The sequence below is a fragment of the Curcuma longa genome, chromosome 18, assembly GCF_044706935.1.
Source record: "Curcuma longa cultivar G26 ecotype Majalengka, Jawa Barat chromosome 18, ITB_CL_G26_1.1, whole genome shotgun sequence".
In the NCBI taxonomy this organism is placed as follows: domain Eukaryota; kingdom Viridiplantae; phylum Streptophyta; class Magnoliopsida; order Zingiberales; family Zingiberaceae; genus Curcuma; species Curcuma longa.
This window is the reverse complement of record NC_133878.1, coordinates 989,508-1,006,550: the sequence shown is the minus strand read 5'-3', so window position 1 is coordinate 1,006,550 and position 17,043 is coordinate 989,508. Positions and strand designations below refer to the sequence as shown.

Below are 17,043 nucleotides of genomic sequence, written 5' to 3'. Positions count from 1 at the left end.
CATGTATGATGAATCAAAATCCACCTTGGTTTAATTTGAGTCTAACTTAAATTCAACTCATGCATTATGACTTCCATGCATGTAACTTCCTCTTCTTTATTGCATGATTAATCTACAATAATCATGCATGATGAATCAAAATTCATCTTGGTTTAATTTGAGTCTGACTCAAATTCAACCAACTTGAGTTTAACTCAAGTCTAGACCATCCAATGAGCTTAATTATTCTTTTAGTCAAACTAAAATGAACTCATCTCCAAATAGAGTGTTATTTGTGTGTGACCTAATAGGTTCTTGTAACGTTGGCAATGTCTCTAAAACTCATTTTAGAAACATAAGCAATGAGCGGCATCTAGCAATACATCATTGCTATCCAAGTGACAAGAATATCGAGATCCGACATAACCTCCGTGACTACGACAATATATGACCATGCTCTTCTATCATCGATATCTAGATTGATCAATGAGGCATAGACCGTGTCATCCTCTTATCAATCTTTATGTTTCTTGATCCCCAAGTAGACTCACTTAAGCAAATGAGCTCAATATCTTATATTGATTCATTTGAGCATGGTCATACATTTGGTGGTCTTACTTTATCAAGAGGTCGTAAGATATCACTCCCGTTATATGGGAGGGATAGATCCCATTTACATCACTCACATCCCTCCGCATAATTTGTTACATACCCAGTAATCACCTTTATGATCCACCCTGTTACGGGTGACGTTTGACGATACCAAAGTACATAACTCCTTATGTAGGGAACTATAGTGACTTCAGGTCTAAGGACTATTCATACTAATAGTCATATGAGAAAGTTTATGACACTCATATAACGATCCATGAAACTTTCTTATGGCGGGTCAATTCAGTATACATTCTCTAATGTATACTCATGTGTCAACTCGATATCTCATATCCATGACTTGTGAGATCAAATCATCCAATTGACCTACATGCTAGTCTCAACGCATTAACATCATCCCTGAATATTAATGCTTGACTAGGAATGATTAAGAGTAGTGTTCTCTATATGATCTCACTATCGATTCAAACAATCGATATGATATAGATTAGAACTAGCTACCCAAGAACATTATTATACTTAGTTATTTGACACAAATACAAAGTAAGTATAATAATAAAAAATCTTGCCTTTATTAATAATATAATATAATAAAAAAGTCTCTAGTCAATCATCACATAATTGGCTCTAAGGCTACTACTAATATATGCTTCTAGGCCAGATTCACGCGCCAGGTGTCTACATGGGGTGTCGGAGGCTTGTCGAGACTAAATCCCGAATCCAGAACAGGGCGCAGGAAGCATGCCGAGACCAAGTCATGAGGTCGACACCTAGTGCAGGAGGCGTGTTGAGACCGAGTCATGAGGTCGGCATCTGGTGCAGGAGGCGCGCCGAGACCAAGTCATGAGGTCGGCCCATGTTTAAGGAAACATGCTGAGACCAGAATAGGAGTTCGGCACATGCTTGAGGAAGCATGTCAAGATCGGAGTAGGAAGTGATCAGCACATGCTTAAGGAAGCATGTCGAGATCGGAGTAGGAGGTCGGCACATACTTAAGGAAGCATATTGAGATCGGAATAGGAGGTCGGCACATGTTTAAGGAAGCATGCCGAGTCTAGAATAGGAGTTCGACACATGCTTGAGGAAGCATGCCGAGACCGAAGTAGGAAGTCGACACATGCTTAAGGAAGTATCCCGAGACCAGAATAGGAGTTCGACACATGCTTAAGGAAGCATGTCAAGACCGGAGTAGGAGGTTGGCATATGCTTAAGAAAGCATATCAAGACCAGAGTAGAAGGTCGGCACATGTTTAAGGAAGCATGCCGAGACCACAATAAGAGGTCGGGGTTCATTTGATTTCAACAATTAATCGATACTTATATTTACTCAATTTTCCTTATACTCATTTTTATCTAATGTCCACGTAATAAATAAATAACCCCGTCGGATCAATTTATAAGTTTGATAAAAAAATTATCGATAAAAATAATTTATAAATTTTATTTGTGGGTATTCTTTATGAATATTACTCATGAATAATTTATAATTTTTATTTATAAACATTAATAAAAAAAAGTTACAATATCCCTGCAACAGAGGCAGCATGAAGTTTTTTTTTTTCCAATTTAAGATGAGAGGTGAGTAACCCAACATTTGCAAGCGATTATGAAGCTCTATGAGAAATTTAGTACTTGGAGATTCTATTTAATATCAGTTTATGTAAAGATTATGGTAGGTAGAATCATATTGGGGTCAATCTTTACTTAGTGGTTAGTCTACGAACGACATAGTTCAATGGCTATGATTAAGAGAATTGCTGATTCGAAGGAAGGAATTGATGATTGTTCAACTAGATATGAAATTAACTTGAAGGAAGAAGCTAATGATTCCAACCTATATATCATATAAAAAAGAGGAATATTGTATCTTCATGAGTGTGATATGTAGTTGTAAAGTACTCAAAGGAATAATTAAGAGAATTAGTATTTAAATTCCTATATGAATTGATATTCTAAAAATTAATTTTTAAATATATATAAATTGTACTTTGAATTTATTTAAATAGATGAATAAGATAAAATACTATTAAAAATAAATAAATTATCATCGTTAAATTATTTTTTAAAAAAGGGGGGTTTTGTCGAAAAAGATAGATATACAAGGGATTTCCATGCAAAAGTCGCGTACAAACGGGAAAAATATTCCATATTATATACAAACTATATATAAGTAAAAGAGTTGACATGGTTAGTAGCAGTTCATTTACGGCAAAATCGTGGCGGACGATTGATGTTGTTCCTCAGCCAAGCTCCCAACGGAGCTCTCAAGGCCACCGCAAAGCGATGCCCTTCCTCCTCCTCTTCCAACCTCCCTTTCTCCATGCCCCACCCCTCTCTCTTCTCTGATTCCCGCCGCCGCTTCCCTTCCCGGAACCCTAACAGACCACCCACTCTCTACCTCTCTGCTACCGCCGGCCCCATCCCCCGCCCCCTGTGTTTTCCCACCGCTTCTATACAGGACGGCGAGACTGTATGGGTCGGTGACGGCGACGTTCCTCTTGAAGGCGTCATCCAGTTCGAGAAGCCCGACTCTTCCTCAAAGTTGCTGACGTGGGCGTAAGTTCTCCAATTCAAGACAGTAGGTTTTCTGATTCGATCATTTAGGATGATGGAGGATTGGATGATGTATTTCTTCTGGTTTCCAGGCACGTGGGTCTTTTGGCGAGCGGGGACCTCCTGTGCCTTCTGGTCTTCTCGGTTGTAGGGAGGTTCAGCCATGGCTTGCCAGTTCTTGATTTTGAGACATGGCGGACGGCTGACCCTTTTGTTGCTGGTCGGCTAACTTCATTTTATTTGTTGTCAAGTTGTGTTTGTGTGTGTGTGTGTATGCGTGTTTTTGCTTTCTCTTGGGTCTAATGTGTATATTTTGGTAGGCTGGGTTCTGAGCGCCTACTTTCTTGGAGCTTATGGAGATGATGGAAGAGGAGTGAGTGGTTTTAATAAAGCAGTTCTAGCAGCAACCAAAACTTGGGCAATAGGAATTCCAGTAAGCATTCACCCAGAAATCTTCATTTGAACTAATGGAATTTGTTGAGTGTTATGTAGATTCCATACTATTTATGGACCCCTATTAAATAGTTACGAACAAAGAGAAAACAAGGATTCATTGACAGAATACTCAATTCTAACATAACTAACTGGTTTATTGGAGGGATGTCTTTCTGCTCTACGTGCATTGTGTAATTAGTTTGTAGCCATATGTATGAGTAGTTGATTAGCAAATACTAGGTTCATCACTATGTCAAACAATGTCCATTCGGAATTAGTAATGTAATAACCATGAAGGAGAGTAAGGTAACTTATTTTTTTTCTCTGTGTAAATCAATATCCTTCATATTTTGGAGCATCATCCAAGAATTTGTTCCAGTTAGCTAAGCTAGATGGAGATTGCTAGAAACACCTTTGCCCAGGCTGACTTTGCTATCATATCTGAATGCATTAGAGTGTTGCTCTCTCTTTTCTATTTCTTTTGCTTTCCCTTTTAGGTGATATGTGCCTTTTTGTCCTTGTTTATTCTAGATTCTTTTAACCTGCCACATTTTCTTGAGGTTGCTAAATGGTATAAATGAATAAGCTTCAGTCCTCAAAGAAGATATTTTGTATGATACTAATGCTACCATATTTGGGCTGCATATTGCTTTTGTACATCTGATGCTGTCCTTACGAAAATTAACATCAACATTGTACTACACTTGATCTTAGCCACAAGGCCAAGAAAGGTATTAACATCAACATTGTAGTAATGCAATCTGGTTGATCTGATTGTGGTTGTAATACTAAGTGTTGTTTATCCAATATCTTATCCTATAGCAAGTATAATGACAATGATGAGCTGAATTTTACATTGATAAAGATAATTAGCGAAACTAGAAAAGGAAAATCCTGACCAAATTCACATGGCATTGTAATGTTTTCTAAAATGGCATACAAAGATATGCATATTATCCTTCTTGTTTTATGATCTTTCTTTCTTTTTCTAAAACTTTCCCTATGGAAATGTTCCCTGAGTTTTTTTTTCCTTTTTCTAAGACTTTCCCTATGGAAATGTTCCCTGAGTTTTTTTCCTTTTTTTTTTTTTGAAAAAAGCATACTAATGTGTTGTAAGATAGGTAGGAATTGTTATAAGGTCTGGAACATCTGGTCATATTCCACCAATTGCATTCCTGTTGGTAACCATGGGAGCAACTGGGATGTTGCTGATTGCATGGAGGGCTTTGATTTCCAAACTCCTTTCGTGTAACCAGAGTATGAAGAATGATGTCTACACGTGGAAGTTCATTTGAACTTTTTGAGGTAATAATCTAGTCATATTATCAAATATCTTTTTTATTCGATAATTCTTACAATAGCTTTAGTTTTCACCATAGCAGCAGTAAAGTTTTATGGTTAAAAACATATGATGCATTGATCAAAACAAAATTTATTGTATTTCGTCATTATTAATTTCTTGCTATATGACAATTAGTGTGAATGTTTTACTAGCAGCTGATTATGAAAGATGAGAAAATTTGCAACCATTCAATTTTGTTGCATGATTTCTGAGATGGCAACCTTATAACCAGATGATTGAGCCTACTCCATACGGCTTGGTTGCAAGCCTGAAAGTGGAACTTGGGCCAAAGAAGGACTGTAGGAATGGACTTCATGGAAAAACTCCAAAGTGTTTAGGTGTTGAAAATGATGAGGTCTCCTCGATCAAATTACTTGAGGAATGTCTGAAATAGAGCTGCTTCATCTTCCCTTCGATAGTGGCATTCCATGAATTTTTGTGTGATGCGGATGACTAGTTGCCTAATTGGAGTCTTTGCTGAAGAGAGTCAGCAAAGCTTAAAAATTAAGGTGACCAAAAGACTAAGTGAAGTTTCTAATTCCTGTGTCACCTGGGTCCTACTTAGGCCTCGAGGGTTATGCTCTTACAGCTGTCACCTATCATGTAAGCACTGACCTTGCAAATAACAGTTTACTAAGGTAGTTATGGATAGTAAACCACCTGGTATATATTTCTCTGCTTCTTAGTTGTCTTCCTTTTACCAAGATACCATTCGTATACCTAGTAAAGTATGTGGTAAACTCTCATTAAAGGGTACATATATTTCAGTAATAGCCTACTATTATGTGGTTAGTAGGTCCTATAGGTCAATGGATTAGGATGTTGCTCGAATGTGGTTTTCTTCTAGTATGATTATCCAATTGGGTAGTGGGGCTTCTTTTTTATGAAGTAACAAGAATATGATCTTATAACTAAATAAAAAGAGCACAGGGCTGTAAAGCAACAGTGGATTTGCTAAACTTTGATATGCTGTGTTTGCAACAGTAATGTCCAAATATATGAAGTTCAAAATCATATTCCTCCATTAAGCTAAACTTTTATATGCTGTGTTTGTAACAGTGAGCTCCAAATATTTGAAGTTCAAGGTCGTGTTACTCCATTAAGCTGCAAGGTTATATCGCTAGGAATATTCAAGTGTTTTATCGAATATATTTACAGTGTCGCTGTCACATTCTAGCAGCTACTAATGTTCACTAGTATCATTGATGTAAATTAAACCTGAAGGTGTTGGCTAATGCGATGCTTACTGATTTACTGATTAATTCTCTCTAAAGATTTTCTTTCCTCTTCATTTTTTTTCCTGAAAAGTAATTCTCTTTGTTGCAGGTGTCGGCATCATTAGTTCGTAGGTGGTGACGAGAGTTTTTTTTTTTCCATTTGAACTGGTGAGAGTTCTTGCTTGTTTTCTTTCTGTCATAATCTTTGCAAGTCCAAATGTGCTTATTAAGTGTAATATATAATAATGTGGCAAAACATAAGGCAATTTTGTTTTTCCTCCTATGCCCCTGTGACATTTTGGTTTTGCCCCTTCTGGATTATATTTATAAATGCAAATGCAAAGTCTTTCACATAAGCCATAAAATGTGGATTAAATGGATTCTCTATTAACCTCAGGTCTGAATTTTGTGATTAAGCTAATGAACATGCACTTTGTTCATTAGCGCAATGAAAGTATATCAACTTAAAAAGTTCATATAAAATAAGAATGGCATTGTTTATGTCTTCTTTTTTGCTGTGTTTTGTACGTTAAAAAAAGCAGTATAAACAGTCAAAACATATGGAAGTTGATCATGCTTTGATAGAAACACGGTTCACTCTGATGCTCCCTAATTTCATGACAAATATCTATCGCGGTTTCAGTCTGATCTTATGTTTCACACGTGTATATTCCTTATGTTTGAAAATAATACATTACTATAGGAGTCGATGATTTATTCCAATCTAACTGCATTTGGAAGGTTAAAACTAAGTAAAATGAGTTGCTTGATTTCTATGTAGGTCCTTGAATTTCATTAATTTAACAAACATTTAGGCCATGTTTACTTAAAGTGATGGAAAAGGTGTTTACCATATGGCCAGGGAAGAAGAGAGGAGAAAGACAAAAGAAGAGAGTTAAAAGGAAAGGAAGATAAAACGATGAGTTTATCCTTCTGTGTTCATAGTCAACAGCCAATCTTGACTTTTCTTGTGCTTGTAACCTCAATGATCCCTCCCACGACCTTGAGTGATTTAGGGATTCCACATTGACAGCAGTTGCGATTTGCAAGGAAGGCATTGACAATGGTGGCGCCCTCGCTCACAGTGGTAATTATATTAATTGAAAAATTCAAATTACTAAAAAATATTTGGACTTTTTTTAATATATAAAATCGCATCAGTTTATGAAATTCTCCAACCAGCCCAAATTCTTATCCACGGATACTTCGTTCTCTATTTTTTTTTTTCTTTCTTTCTTCCTATGCCTCCAGCAACCTATGCCGCCACCATCGAGTCACGGTAGTCATGACATTGCCATCGCATCATGGCAGTTGTGCTACTGCCATCGTCGGGCTGTTACCGTGAATGCATTAGAACCAATCAAACTGATTAAATTTGATTATTAAAATTTAAAAAATACAAATTTATTAATTTGATCAAAATTAATTGATTTAAAAAAATAAAAATAAATTTTTAAATAAAAACTTAATTAATTTAATAAAAATATTATTATGTAATAAACAAATTAATTTTAATCGATTTCATCATTTTTAAAATTTAAAATCGAAATTGAACTAATTTAATTAAAATAATTATTTTTTTTTTTGAAAAAAAAATAAACTTTCGAATAAACTGAACCTCCATGCTACTTTTCGTTGGAGTTTAGCGGAGGAAACAGCAGTCAAGGCTCCTCAACTGTCGTCGCATTGGCATTTCTTCCTTTCCCAGATTTCAATTAGCATAAGATTATCACTTTTTCCAATGGTCATGATGATGTTTTCAATGTGATCAGTTTGTTGTCGCACAATCCTATTTCTCTTCACCTATTGCAAAATTGGCTTCAGTATTTATAAATCTGATCGCATGATAAATTTAGTTAGATTTGATTAAGTCTTCTGTGGATATGATTTAGAGGCACACTGAGATCCTTGACACGAATTGGATCAAGATGCTTTGATCTTTAACTAGAAGGAGTAATTATGTTTGGATGGCAAGGTTTGCTAAAATATGGGGCACAGGTTGAAACTTCATTTGTATCTTTCATTGGCACTAGATTTTGTTTTAGGGTTTTATCTTAATGATTAAGATCATTAGTAAGAATTAAAATTTTGTAGATTTGATCATATATACTAATTAAGGGGGTATGGTATAGTTGAGCAAACATCAAATTGGAAATTCTTTACTTGAGGTGGGTTTTCAACGGAGCTTGGCTGAGGAACAACATCAATCGTCCGCCACGAATTTCCCGTAAATGAACTGCTACTTACCATGTCAACTCTTTTACTTATATATATTTTGTATATAATATGGAATATTTTTCCGTTTGTACGCGACTTTTGCATGGAAATCCCTTGTATATCTATCTTTTTCGACAAAACCCCCTTTTTTAAAAAATAATTTAACGATGATAATTTATTTTTTTAATATTATTTTATCTTATTCATCTATTTGAATAAATTCAAAATACAATTTATACATATTTAAAAATCAATTTTTAAAATATTAATTCATATTGGAATTTAAATACTAATTCTCTTAATTATTCCTTTGAATACTTTACCTACATATCACACTCATGAAGATACAATATTCCTCTTTTTTATATGACATATAGGTTGGAATCATTAGCTTCTTCCTTCAAGTTAATTTCATATCTAGTTGAACAATCATCAATTCCTTCCTTCGAATTAGCAATTCTCTTCATCATAGCCATTGAACTATGTCGTTGGTAGACTAACCACTAAGTAAAGATTGATCCCAATATGATTCTACCTACCATTATCTTACATTAACTGATATTAAATAGAATCTCCAAGTATTAAATTTCTCATAGAGCTTATAATCGCTTGCAAATGTTGGGTTACTCACCTCTCATCTTAAATTGGAAAGAAAAAAAACCTTATGCTGCCTTTGTTGCGGAGATATTGTAACCTTTTTTATTAATGTTTATAAATAAAAATTATAAATTATTCATGAATAATATTCATAAAGAATGCTCGTAAAATTTTTTTATAAATTATTTTTATCGATATTTTTTTTATCAAACTTATAAATAAAAAAAATTAAATGAATAAAATTTATAATATGAATATCACTAATTAACTAAATAAAATTTAAAGTATAAAAAATTTAAATAACCAAATGAGATGAAATTAAGAGTTCGATAATATTTAAATAAATTAAATTGAAGCCAAGATCCAATAAAATTCAAATTAAAAAAATCAAGTCAAGTCATACTTAACTATAATAACACAAAACTTAATTTATTTAAAGCCCTGCTTGCATTACCAAGCAAACAATCCTATTTAATTTGCATTTAGTTATGAACAAAAGGATTTAATGTGCCACATTTCCAACATGAAAAAAAAACGTACAAATATCTATGGACAGTCGTAATTACATCCCAGTAAAATATCATGGGAATTATATTTTTCTATAGGATGAAAAATATTGTTCATATATTAAATTTGGTTTCGTGGCGTATTTGGTTAGTTTACATCCTATACAAATAAAAATAAACAAGACAAGAAACAAAGTAAAATAAACTGTGACTCTTGAAATATGGTAAGAGGTATGATATTTTTTTTAAGTAATTAAGATTTAAAATGCATGCATGTAGCGCGTTTGAATAATTAGTGACGCTGAAACGCTATATCAAGAGTCACCTCACTTCTTGGATTAATCAGTGTAGGTTGGATACCTGATATAAAAAATTGTAAAGTAAATTTTAGCTCCTAAGGCTATGATGCAACGGTGAGATGCTTCCGTATTCATATAATTAGATTCTCAGGAAAATATCATGAAACTGTATTTTTCAATAAAAAGAATAATTTTTTCAAATATTAAACATAGTATCGTGGTGTAGTTGATTATCATGTCAGTCTAACACATTGAAGGTCTTCAGTTTGAGTTTGAGTTTTTTATATGATACTTTTCCTAAGTAATCTTGGTTTAAAACGCATGCATGTAGCATGTTTAAACAATTAGTAACGCTAAGATGTCGTGTCAAGAGTCATTTCACTTTTTAAATTAATCAATATAAATTGAATATCTGATATACAAAATTATAAAGTGAATTTTTGTCCCCAAGGCTACGATGTGAGATATTTCTGCATTCGCATAGAAAATATCATGGAAAATATATTTTTCAAAAAAAAAACTTTTTAAATATTTATCATGGTGTTGTGGTGTAGTTGGTTATCATGTCAGTCTCACACACTGAAGGTCTCCGGTTCAAGTCCGGGCAATGCCATTTAGTTTGTTTTTATACAAAGTAAAGTTCGAGTTTTTTTATGATATTTTTTTCTAAGTAATCAGAGTTTAAAACGTATGATCCGGTAAATTTTTTTATAAGTTGGATACTTAATTAAGAAAATAAAGTAAATTTTGATCTCTAAGGCTACTGATCTGGTAGAGATATTTCGCGATTACGTAGACATCGGGTACAAGGGGATATAAGGGGGAAAAAGTAAAAATAAGCATTCGTTAATTCAAGAAACCCCGACCTGTCTTTACATCTCAGTATGCTTCCTTAAGCATATGCTGAGCTCCTGCTACAATCTTTACATGCTTTCCGCATTGCATACCGACCTCATGACTCGATCTCAACACGTCTCCAACATCACACGTCGACCTTATGACTCGGTCTCGGCACGTCTTCGGCATCACGAACCGACCTCATGACTCGATCTCGACACGTCTCCAACATCACACGCTGACCTCATGACTCGGTCTCGGCACACCTCTAGCATCATGCGCCAACCTCACCACTCGGTCTCGGTACACCTCCCACATCGTGTGATGACCTCATGGCTCGGTCTTGGCATGATTCTTGCATTCAAGATCAACTTTCTACACGTAATATTTATTAGAAGACGTGGTCTCCTTCTGAATCGGAGAACACAGAACCGATTCTTCCATGAAAACAGGAACACACTCTCAAATATCTCGCAACAGACGAAATCTTTTCAAAGCGGAACAGGTACCTTAGAATATTTCTCAAACGGTTGCTAATACTTTGGAACGAAAAGCAATTGCTATAAAAGGTAACCCATGTTCATGGGCACAGGTACGCACACATATCTACCTTAATTTCCTCAAGTCATAAGACTCTTTCCTCATGTCAAATCCTAACTTGAGAGTCGGAGTGGCTTGTCGGGACCCAACGCTGACCTCATTCTAACCTTCTTTTTGAGTACTTTTCAGGACCTCTCTTCTCTCCGGACGACTTTCTTCGAGGAGCGTGCATGTCGACCGAGCCTTGAACTAGTGTTGGAACCATCTACGATGTATTGGCCGGAACAAATCGCCATAAGCCCCCCGAACTAGCCTAGTCGAAGGAGGTGAAGTCCGACTGACTAGACTTGAGTCAAACCCAAAATGTTAAATTTATTCAGTGATCTTTAACCTTGTTCTGCCCTAAATTAATGGAAGAGATTAATGTATGTTTGTTGACTAATTTATCAACTTATCAGGTCCCTTGATTTTATTTTCAACGACAGAGATTCAGCAGCCATTTGGTTTAAGAGAAACATCCGCCTTCTTCCCTGCTAGTTGCCACGGAAACAAACCCTAACTAAGTGCGATCTCTACGTGCTGTCGTATCTCCTTCACCTTCCTTTACCGATACCCCTTAGTAAGTTCTAGTCATTCCCTAGTTATTGTTCCTCACCTTGCTTTCTTTCTCTAGCATTGTCGCCCATCCCTTAGCAAACCCTAGCCGTCCTTCCCTTCTGCTTTTTCCGTCCTTTGTATTCGTATCTTCTTTACCCTAAATACCTTTACTTTGACCTAGGGAGTCTTGACTGTTCTTTCTCCTTTGTCATTAGTTTTCCATTTGCCTTAGCACTATCCATGGCTGAGTCCTCTCCTTGGTATGAGACTATCAATCCCTCGCTCACTCCGGGAGACGACATCCTGTTGCGAGAGCAATTCGGCATTCCACTCGACCACAAAATTAAAATCCCCACTTCTGACCATCAACCTTATTCTCCCCCACCTGGCTACATCACCTTGTTTCAGGATCAGCTAGAGGGTGGTCTAAGATTCCCGATTCCCTCCTTCCTTCAAGACCTGGCTATGTATTTCCAATTTTCACTATCCAACTGGCTCCTAATTCCTACTACTTGATCTGTAGTGCCTCTATTATTTTTCAAGTTTATCAGATCCCTTTTGATTGTCCTACATTTCATTACTTCTTCTTTCCTAAGAAAGGTGAGGTCGGGGTTATTTATTTTGTAGCTAGACCGTGTTTCAATTTTTTAGGTAAGTATCCGACCTCTCATAAGGGTTGGAAACATAGGTTTTTCTTTGTGCAACCCCCTCACCCTTACACCTGGCCTACGCTTTGGCGACTGGAGCCACTTCCTCAACCAAACCTAGGTCAGTATAGGCTAGAACCATCCTTTTTTAATGCAACCGAGATCTTATTAGATTTGAAATTCAATGTGAATGTCTTGGTTGCTAATGAAGTCTTACTGTATCGAGCTGGCCTAAGCCCTAATCCCATCCCATTAGAGGAGTCACTAAGCAAGTTTTATCTTCTTATTAGTTCAACCTTTATACTGACTAATTCTTTCTTTTCTGCTCCAGGTCAAATTATGTTGAATCATTCTGTGAAGAAACATTTGAAATGAGACCTTATTACTACTGATAGTTGGTGGGTATCTGAGGATGCGACAAAGTCCTCAGCAGCTTGGACAGAGGTAGCTCCTTTACAAAAGGATGCTTCATCCAGAGAGAAGACCCATATCTATGCTGTTGTTGAACCATCTGATGAGGAAGACTCAGATCAGGTGGTTGAAGTGCCAAATTACAGAGTTCCAGTTCCTGAGCCACCGACAGAGGTCAACAAATCTGAGACTATCAGGGAAACAAGATCGAAGAAAAGGAGTAGAGAGGAAAAGGAGAAACCTATTGAGAACAGAACTGAGCCTGGACAGGAGAAGACTCCTACAGAAATTCCAGAGACCAAAATGCCAGAGGCCTAAGGTGATCCCTCCAAAGAGGTCCCTTTGGTGGTTTCCCCGTTGCAGTCTATTGCCCCAAAGACTAGAACCAAGCATTGGTATGACAAAGGAAAATCTCCAGCTTCTTCCTCGGGGGCCACTTCTGCTCCTTCTCCCAAAGTAATGCCTGAAAAGGAGTCGGTTCAAGCTCCTACTCGTCTTCCTCGTCCTTCTCAACCTCCCCGGCAAGCCTCTCAGGAAGAGCAATCTCGCAAACAATAGAAGAGCTTCGTCGATACGAGACTGAGATACTACCTCACTTAGATACCGGAGTTCTGAGTGAGCGTTTAAACTATTCTATGGCTAAAGTAAGTAAATTTCCTGTATTTTGTATTGTTCCTGCTGACCTTATATATACTAATTATATGTTTTATCATTTTGACGCTTGTTAGGTCTAGACTGAGCACAGGGAGCTATGCAAGCGAGTTCCTTTATTATTATCTACCCAAAGGAAGCTGGAGATGTAGATAACAGATCTCAGAAATTAGTTGAAAAGTTCTGTTGGGATCGACCTGGTGCGTTGTGCATGTTTATGCGTTTCAAAAACGTACACAGCAGAAATAAAATAATAATAATCTAAATTATTACAACACCCACATCGCACATATGCAAGATACAACAGAATGGTAGAATTGCTGAGAAAATAAAATTTTAGAATAACAAATTTATTCTACGTATACCTGACGTATGACGCTCAGCGGAAATGACATGTACTAAACAGCTTGCTCGAAGTCTGTCGCTATCGGTGATCCACGCCAAGCTTTGTCGGGACAGCTTCTTAAGCGAGAGTCAGGTTGCTGGTCGCGGTACTAGCCGTCAATCAGCAACTGTCGATACAAGAGAATACCCTAATATCAGAAAACGTGCAACAACACACGTTGCATTCGTTTCTGGGGTATTCTAACGATCGCCGTAATCTGATTCCGGTGATGTTACAAAGACAAGTTCCCGAAACTCTTTCGGTGATGATGGTATCTACCAAAACTTTGGCCTCTGGCAGCAATCAGCAAGTTCCGACAGCAATCAACAAGGCAAACAAGGCAATAAGCAGTGAACTCCGGCAGTAAGTATTGAACTCCGATAGCACACAACAAAATCTGGCAGTAGCTCCGCAAGACGAAGTTTTCTCCGACGAAGCCCTCCGATCAGCAACCACTAATCAGGGAACTTCCGGCGTCTGGTGGTAAGCCAACAGATGGCACCTCAAGAGCTTGACAAGCTCTAGTGACCGGAAAAAGGGGCGGCAGCAACAGAGAACTGATGTGGCGTGATCGGGCAGAGGAGCAACCGAATCAGAGAACAAAAGGAAGAAGGAAGAAGCTAGGGTTTCTCACACCCTCACCACAGCCGGCAACCTCTCCTCTTAAAGAGGATGAAGCCGCAACCTAGCATCGATCCTTCCTTTTTCCACCGCCCAATCCAAAGATAACAACCGGGATTCCCTTCCTAAATTGCTCAAGAACAAGCCGAGAGGAGGAAGACAACCAAGATCTACTTCCTAAACTGTGTGAGACCAGCTTGAACGGGATCTCCTTCCCGATTTGGTTGCAAGCGGCGGACGGTGGGGCTGAGGAGAAAAACGCGATGTGTTTGAGAAGAAACACTGTTGCATTTTCTGAACCGAAGCCAACCGATTTAGGGTTTTCCCTAAACCGGGTTTAGGCCTGGTTCAGCTTGAACCAGGTTCAAGGCTGGTTCAACGTGGTTCACAACCAAAATCTCCTAATTCTACAACCAAACGAACTCCGATTTGACTCAAACAAGTTTTGTTTGTTTCATCTTCTCAAGACGAAGCCCGTCATGCCTTCCATTTTGCCAAAATGCCTTCCAACACGAACCAAACCAAGTTGGTTCAATCTTTAGTTCAAAATCAATTTGTTTGGTTCGACAACCAGATCATTTCCGATTTTGTTTAATCCATCTTCATAAGATGAAATCCATCATTTGCCTTTGTCCGGTCTAACCAAATTTCTCTTGTTTTGAGAATCTAATTCTCAAACTCGTTTTAAGTCCTTCCAAGAAACTTGTAGTGCGTGTGACCCAATAGGTTTTCGGTTATGTTGGTCGTCCGTAATTAACTCTTAATTTCGGATCGATCATGAGTGGCACCTAGTAGTACATCATGATCCCCAATTGACCGAAAAATCAATAACTGATTTCAGAACAATTTCTAAACCCTTCAGCAGCTTTAATGAAACGTGCCTCGTTCCTTTCACCGTCTTATACCCGCTTGGTTCAGGACATGGTCTGTGTGTGTCAGTCCCCGCTAGGCTGACTACGTCACACCTAGCCCAAGCTTGCTTCCTTGTTCTGCGGATTCAAGTTACTCGTACACGTGTCCAAGAATACCACATTCTTGACATGTGTTGCTTTGGCCAAAGACTTTCAGTAACAATCCAAACAAGCGGTCGTAGGGTATACGTCTCTTTTACAAAGAGCGGTGAATCCTCTGTGGGCTATTCAAACACCTTCGGGCACTTCAACTTATACCCAATCATCTCAGGTCCACACCTCCTTGGAGATGCTTGCTTAAGATGTCAAAGTATAAGCTTCCACGACCAAGGTGACTTGAATACCGCAAGTCTAAGGAAACTCGCACTTAAGCTGCACTGAGATCTTCATTGACATACAGAAAGAACCACATGAAGTCTCACGGCAGGTCACTCCAATGAACTAGTTACCTTTAACTAGCATCCACGTTTAACTCTCAACATCCAATGTCTCCAGCTAGTGAGAGCTACTGCTTGGTAAACCAAGGAGTATAAACGTGCTAGTCTCAACAGAATCGATGACGTCCGTGTTCATCAATTCATCGACTAGGGATAGTTTCAATACTTTCATAATTACACATGTAGAGAAACTCACAGTTTGTGATCGAATCACAAATTCTCTCATGCTATGAAATGTATTGTGGACATTCAGTGAACAAGTTTAAGATCCAATCAAACATATAAAATATGCACTTAAACAGTGAATTTATTCAATAAAAAGTATAATCATAAGGCGATTGCCTTAGGACACCTCCCAAATATAACATACTCCCACTTGGCCTAAAGCCAATCGCCATGATATCCAATACCAAACGCCTCTATATGTTCCTCAAACTTACTTTGAGGTATAGGCTTCGTCAAAGGATCCGCAAGGTTCCTTTCTGTGGGAATTTTCTCGATTTGTATTTCCTTTCTACTGATGATCTCTCTGATCAGATGATATCGCCGAAGTACGTGTTTGGATCGATGATGAGACCTTGGTTCCTTTGCCTGTGCAATCGCTCCATTGTTGTCACAGTAGACTGGTAATGCTTCAACAATGGTTGGAACCACTTCAAGTTCAGTGATGAACTTCCTGATCCAAACCGCTTCCTTTGCTGCTTCACAAGCTGCAATATATTCTGCCTCCGTGGTAGAATCGGCAACCGTGTCTTGTTTGGAACTCTTCCAACTTATTGCGCCACCATTCAAAGTGAATATGTATCCAGACTGTGACCTGGAATCATCCTTGTCTGTCTGGAAGCTGGCATCAGTATACCCGCGTGTTACCATATCACCGTTTCCATATACCAAGAACACATCCTTAGTCCTTCGTAAGTACTTAAGGATTGTCTTGACAGCCACCCAATGATCCATCCCTGGATCTGACTGATATCTGCTCGTGACACTCAGAGCATATGATACATCGGGCCTTGTACATATCATAGAGTACATGATAGATCCTATTGCCGAAGCATAAGGAATCTCACTCATGCGATTCCTTTCGTCTTCTGTCCGTGGACACATAGACTTCGAGAGGTGAACCCCATGCCTGATGGGTATGTAACCTCTCTTGGATTCAAGCATGCCAAACCGTTTTAGCACCTTGTCTATATATGTAGACTGTGAAAGACCGAGCAACCTTTTCGATCTATCTCTATAGATCTTA

At 37.7% G+C, this 17,043-nt stretch overlaps 1 protein-coding gene and 1 non-coding gene across 3 annotated transcripts; both read left to right on the top strand.

Moving 5' to 3' along the window:
• Nucleotides 1–2,799: 2,799 nt before the first annotated feature.
• On the top strand, nucleotides 2,800–6,445 carry LOC141812275 (uncharacterized). 2 transcript variants are annotated; one of them, XM_074700327.1, is made up of 5 exons: nucleotides 2,800–3,147; nucleotides 3,237–3,364; nucleotides 3,465–3,577; nucleotides 4,701–4,884; nucleotides 6,248–6,445. In XM_074700327.1, exons 1-4 carry the CDS (start codon nucleotides 2,822–2,824, stop codon nucleotides 4,872–4,874), a joined length of 741 nt encoding a protein of 246 aa, XP_074556428.1. In that variant the 5' UTR covers nucleotides 2,800–2,821; the 3' UTR covers nucleotides 4,875–4,884; nucleotides 6,248–6,445. The 2 variants fall into 2 exon arrangements, with proteins under 2 accessions (XP_074556428.1, XP_074556429.1); XM_074700328.1 differs by lacking the exon at nucleotides 6,248–6,445 and adding an exon at nucleotides 5,981–6,189.
• A 3,851-nt stretch (nucleotides 6,446–10,296) lies between these two features.
• TRNAV-CAC (transfer RNA valine (anticodon CAC)) lies at nucleotides 10,297–10,370 on the top strand. Its single transcript has one exon. It is a non-coding gene; the product is annotated as a tRNA-Val (tRNA).
• Nucleotides 10,371–17,043: the final 6,673 nt, after the last annotated feature.

Excerpts from the sequence above, each read along its gene's own strand:
- LOC141812275 (XM_074700327.1), top strand. The coding sequence starts at position 2,822 with ATGTTGTTCCTCAGCCAAGCTCCCAACGGAGCTCTCAAGGCCACCGCA. Across the intron at positions 3,148-3,236 it reads TCAAAGTTGCTGACGTGGGC|GCACGTGGGTCTTTTGGCGA; the intron begins GTAAGTTCTCCA and ends TCTGGTTTCCAG. Across the intron at positions 3,578-4,700 it reads CTTGGGCAATAGGAATTCCA|GTAGGAATTGTTATAAGGTC; the intron begins GTAAGCATTCAC and ends GTTGTAAGATAG.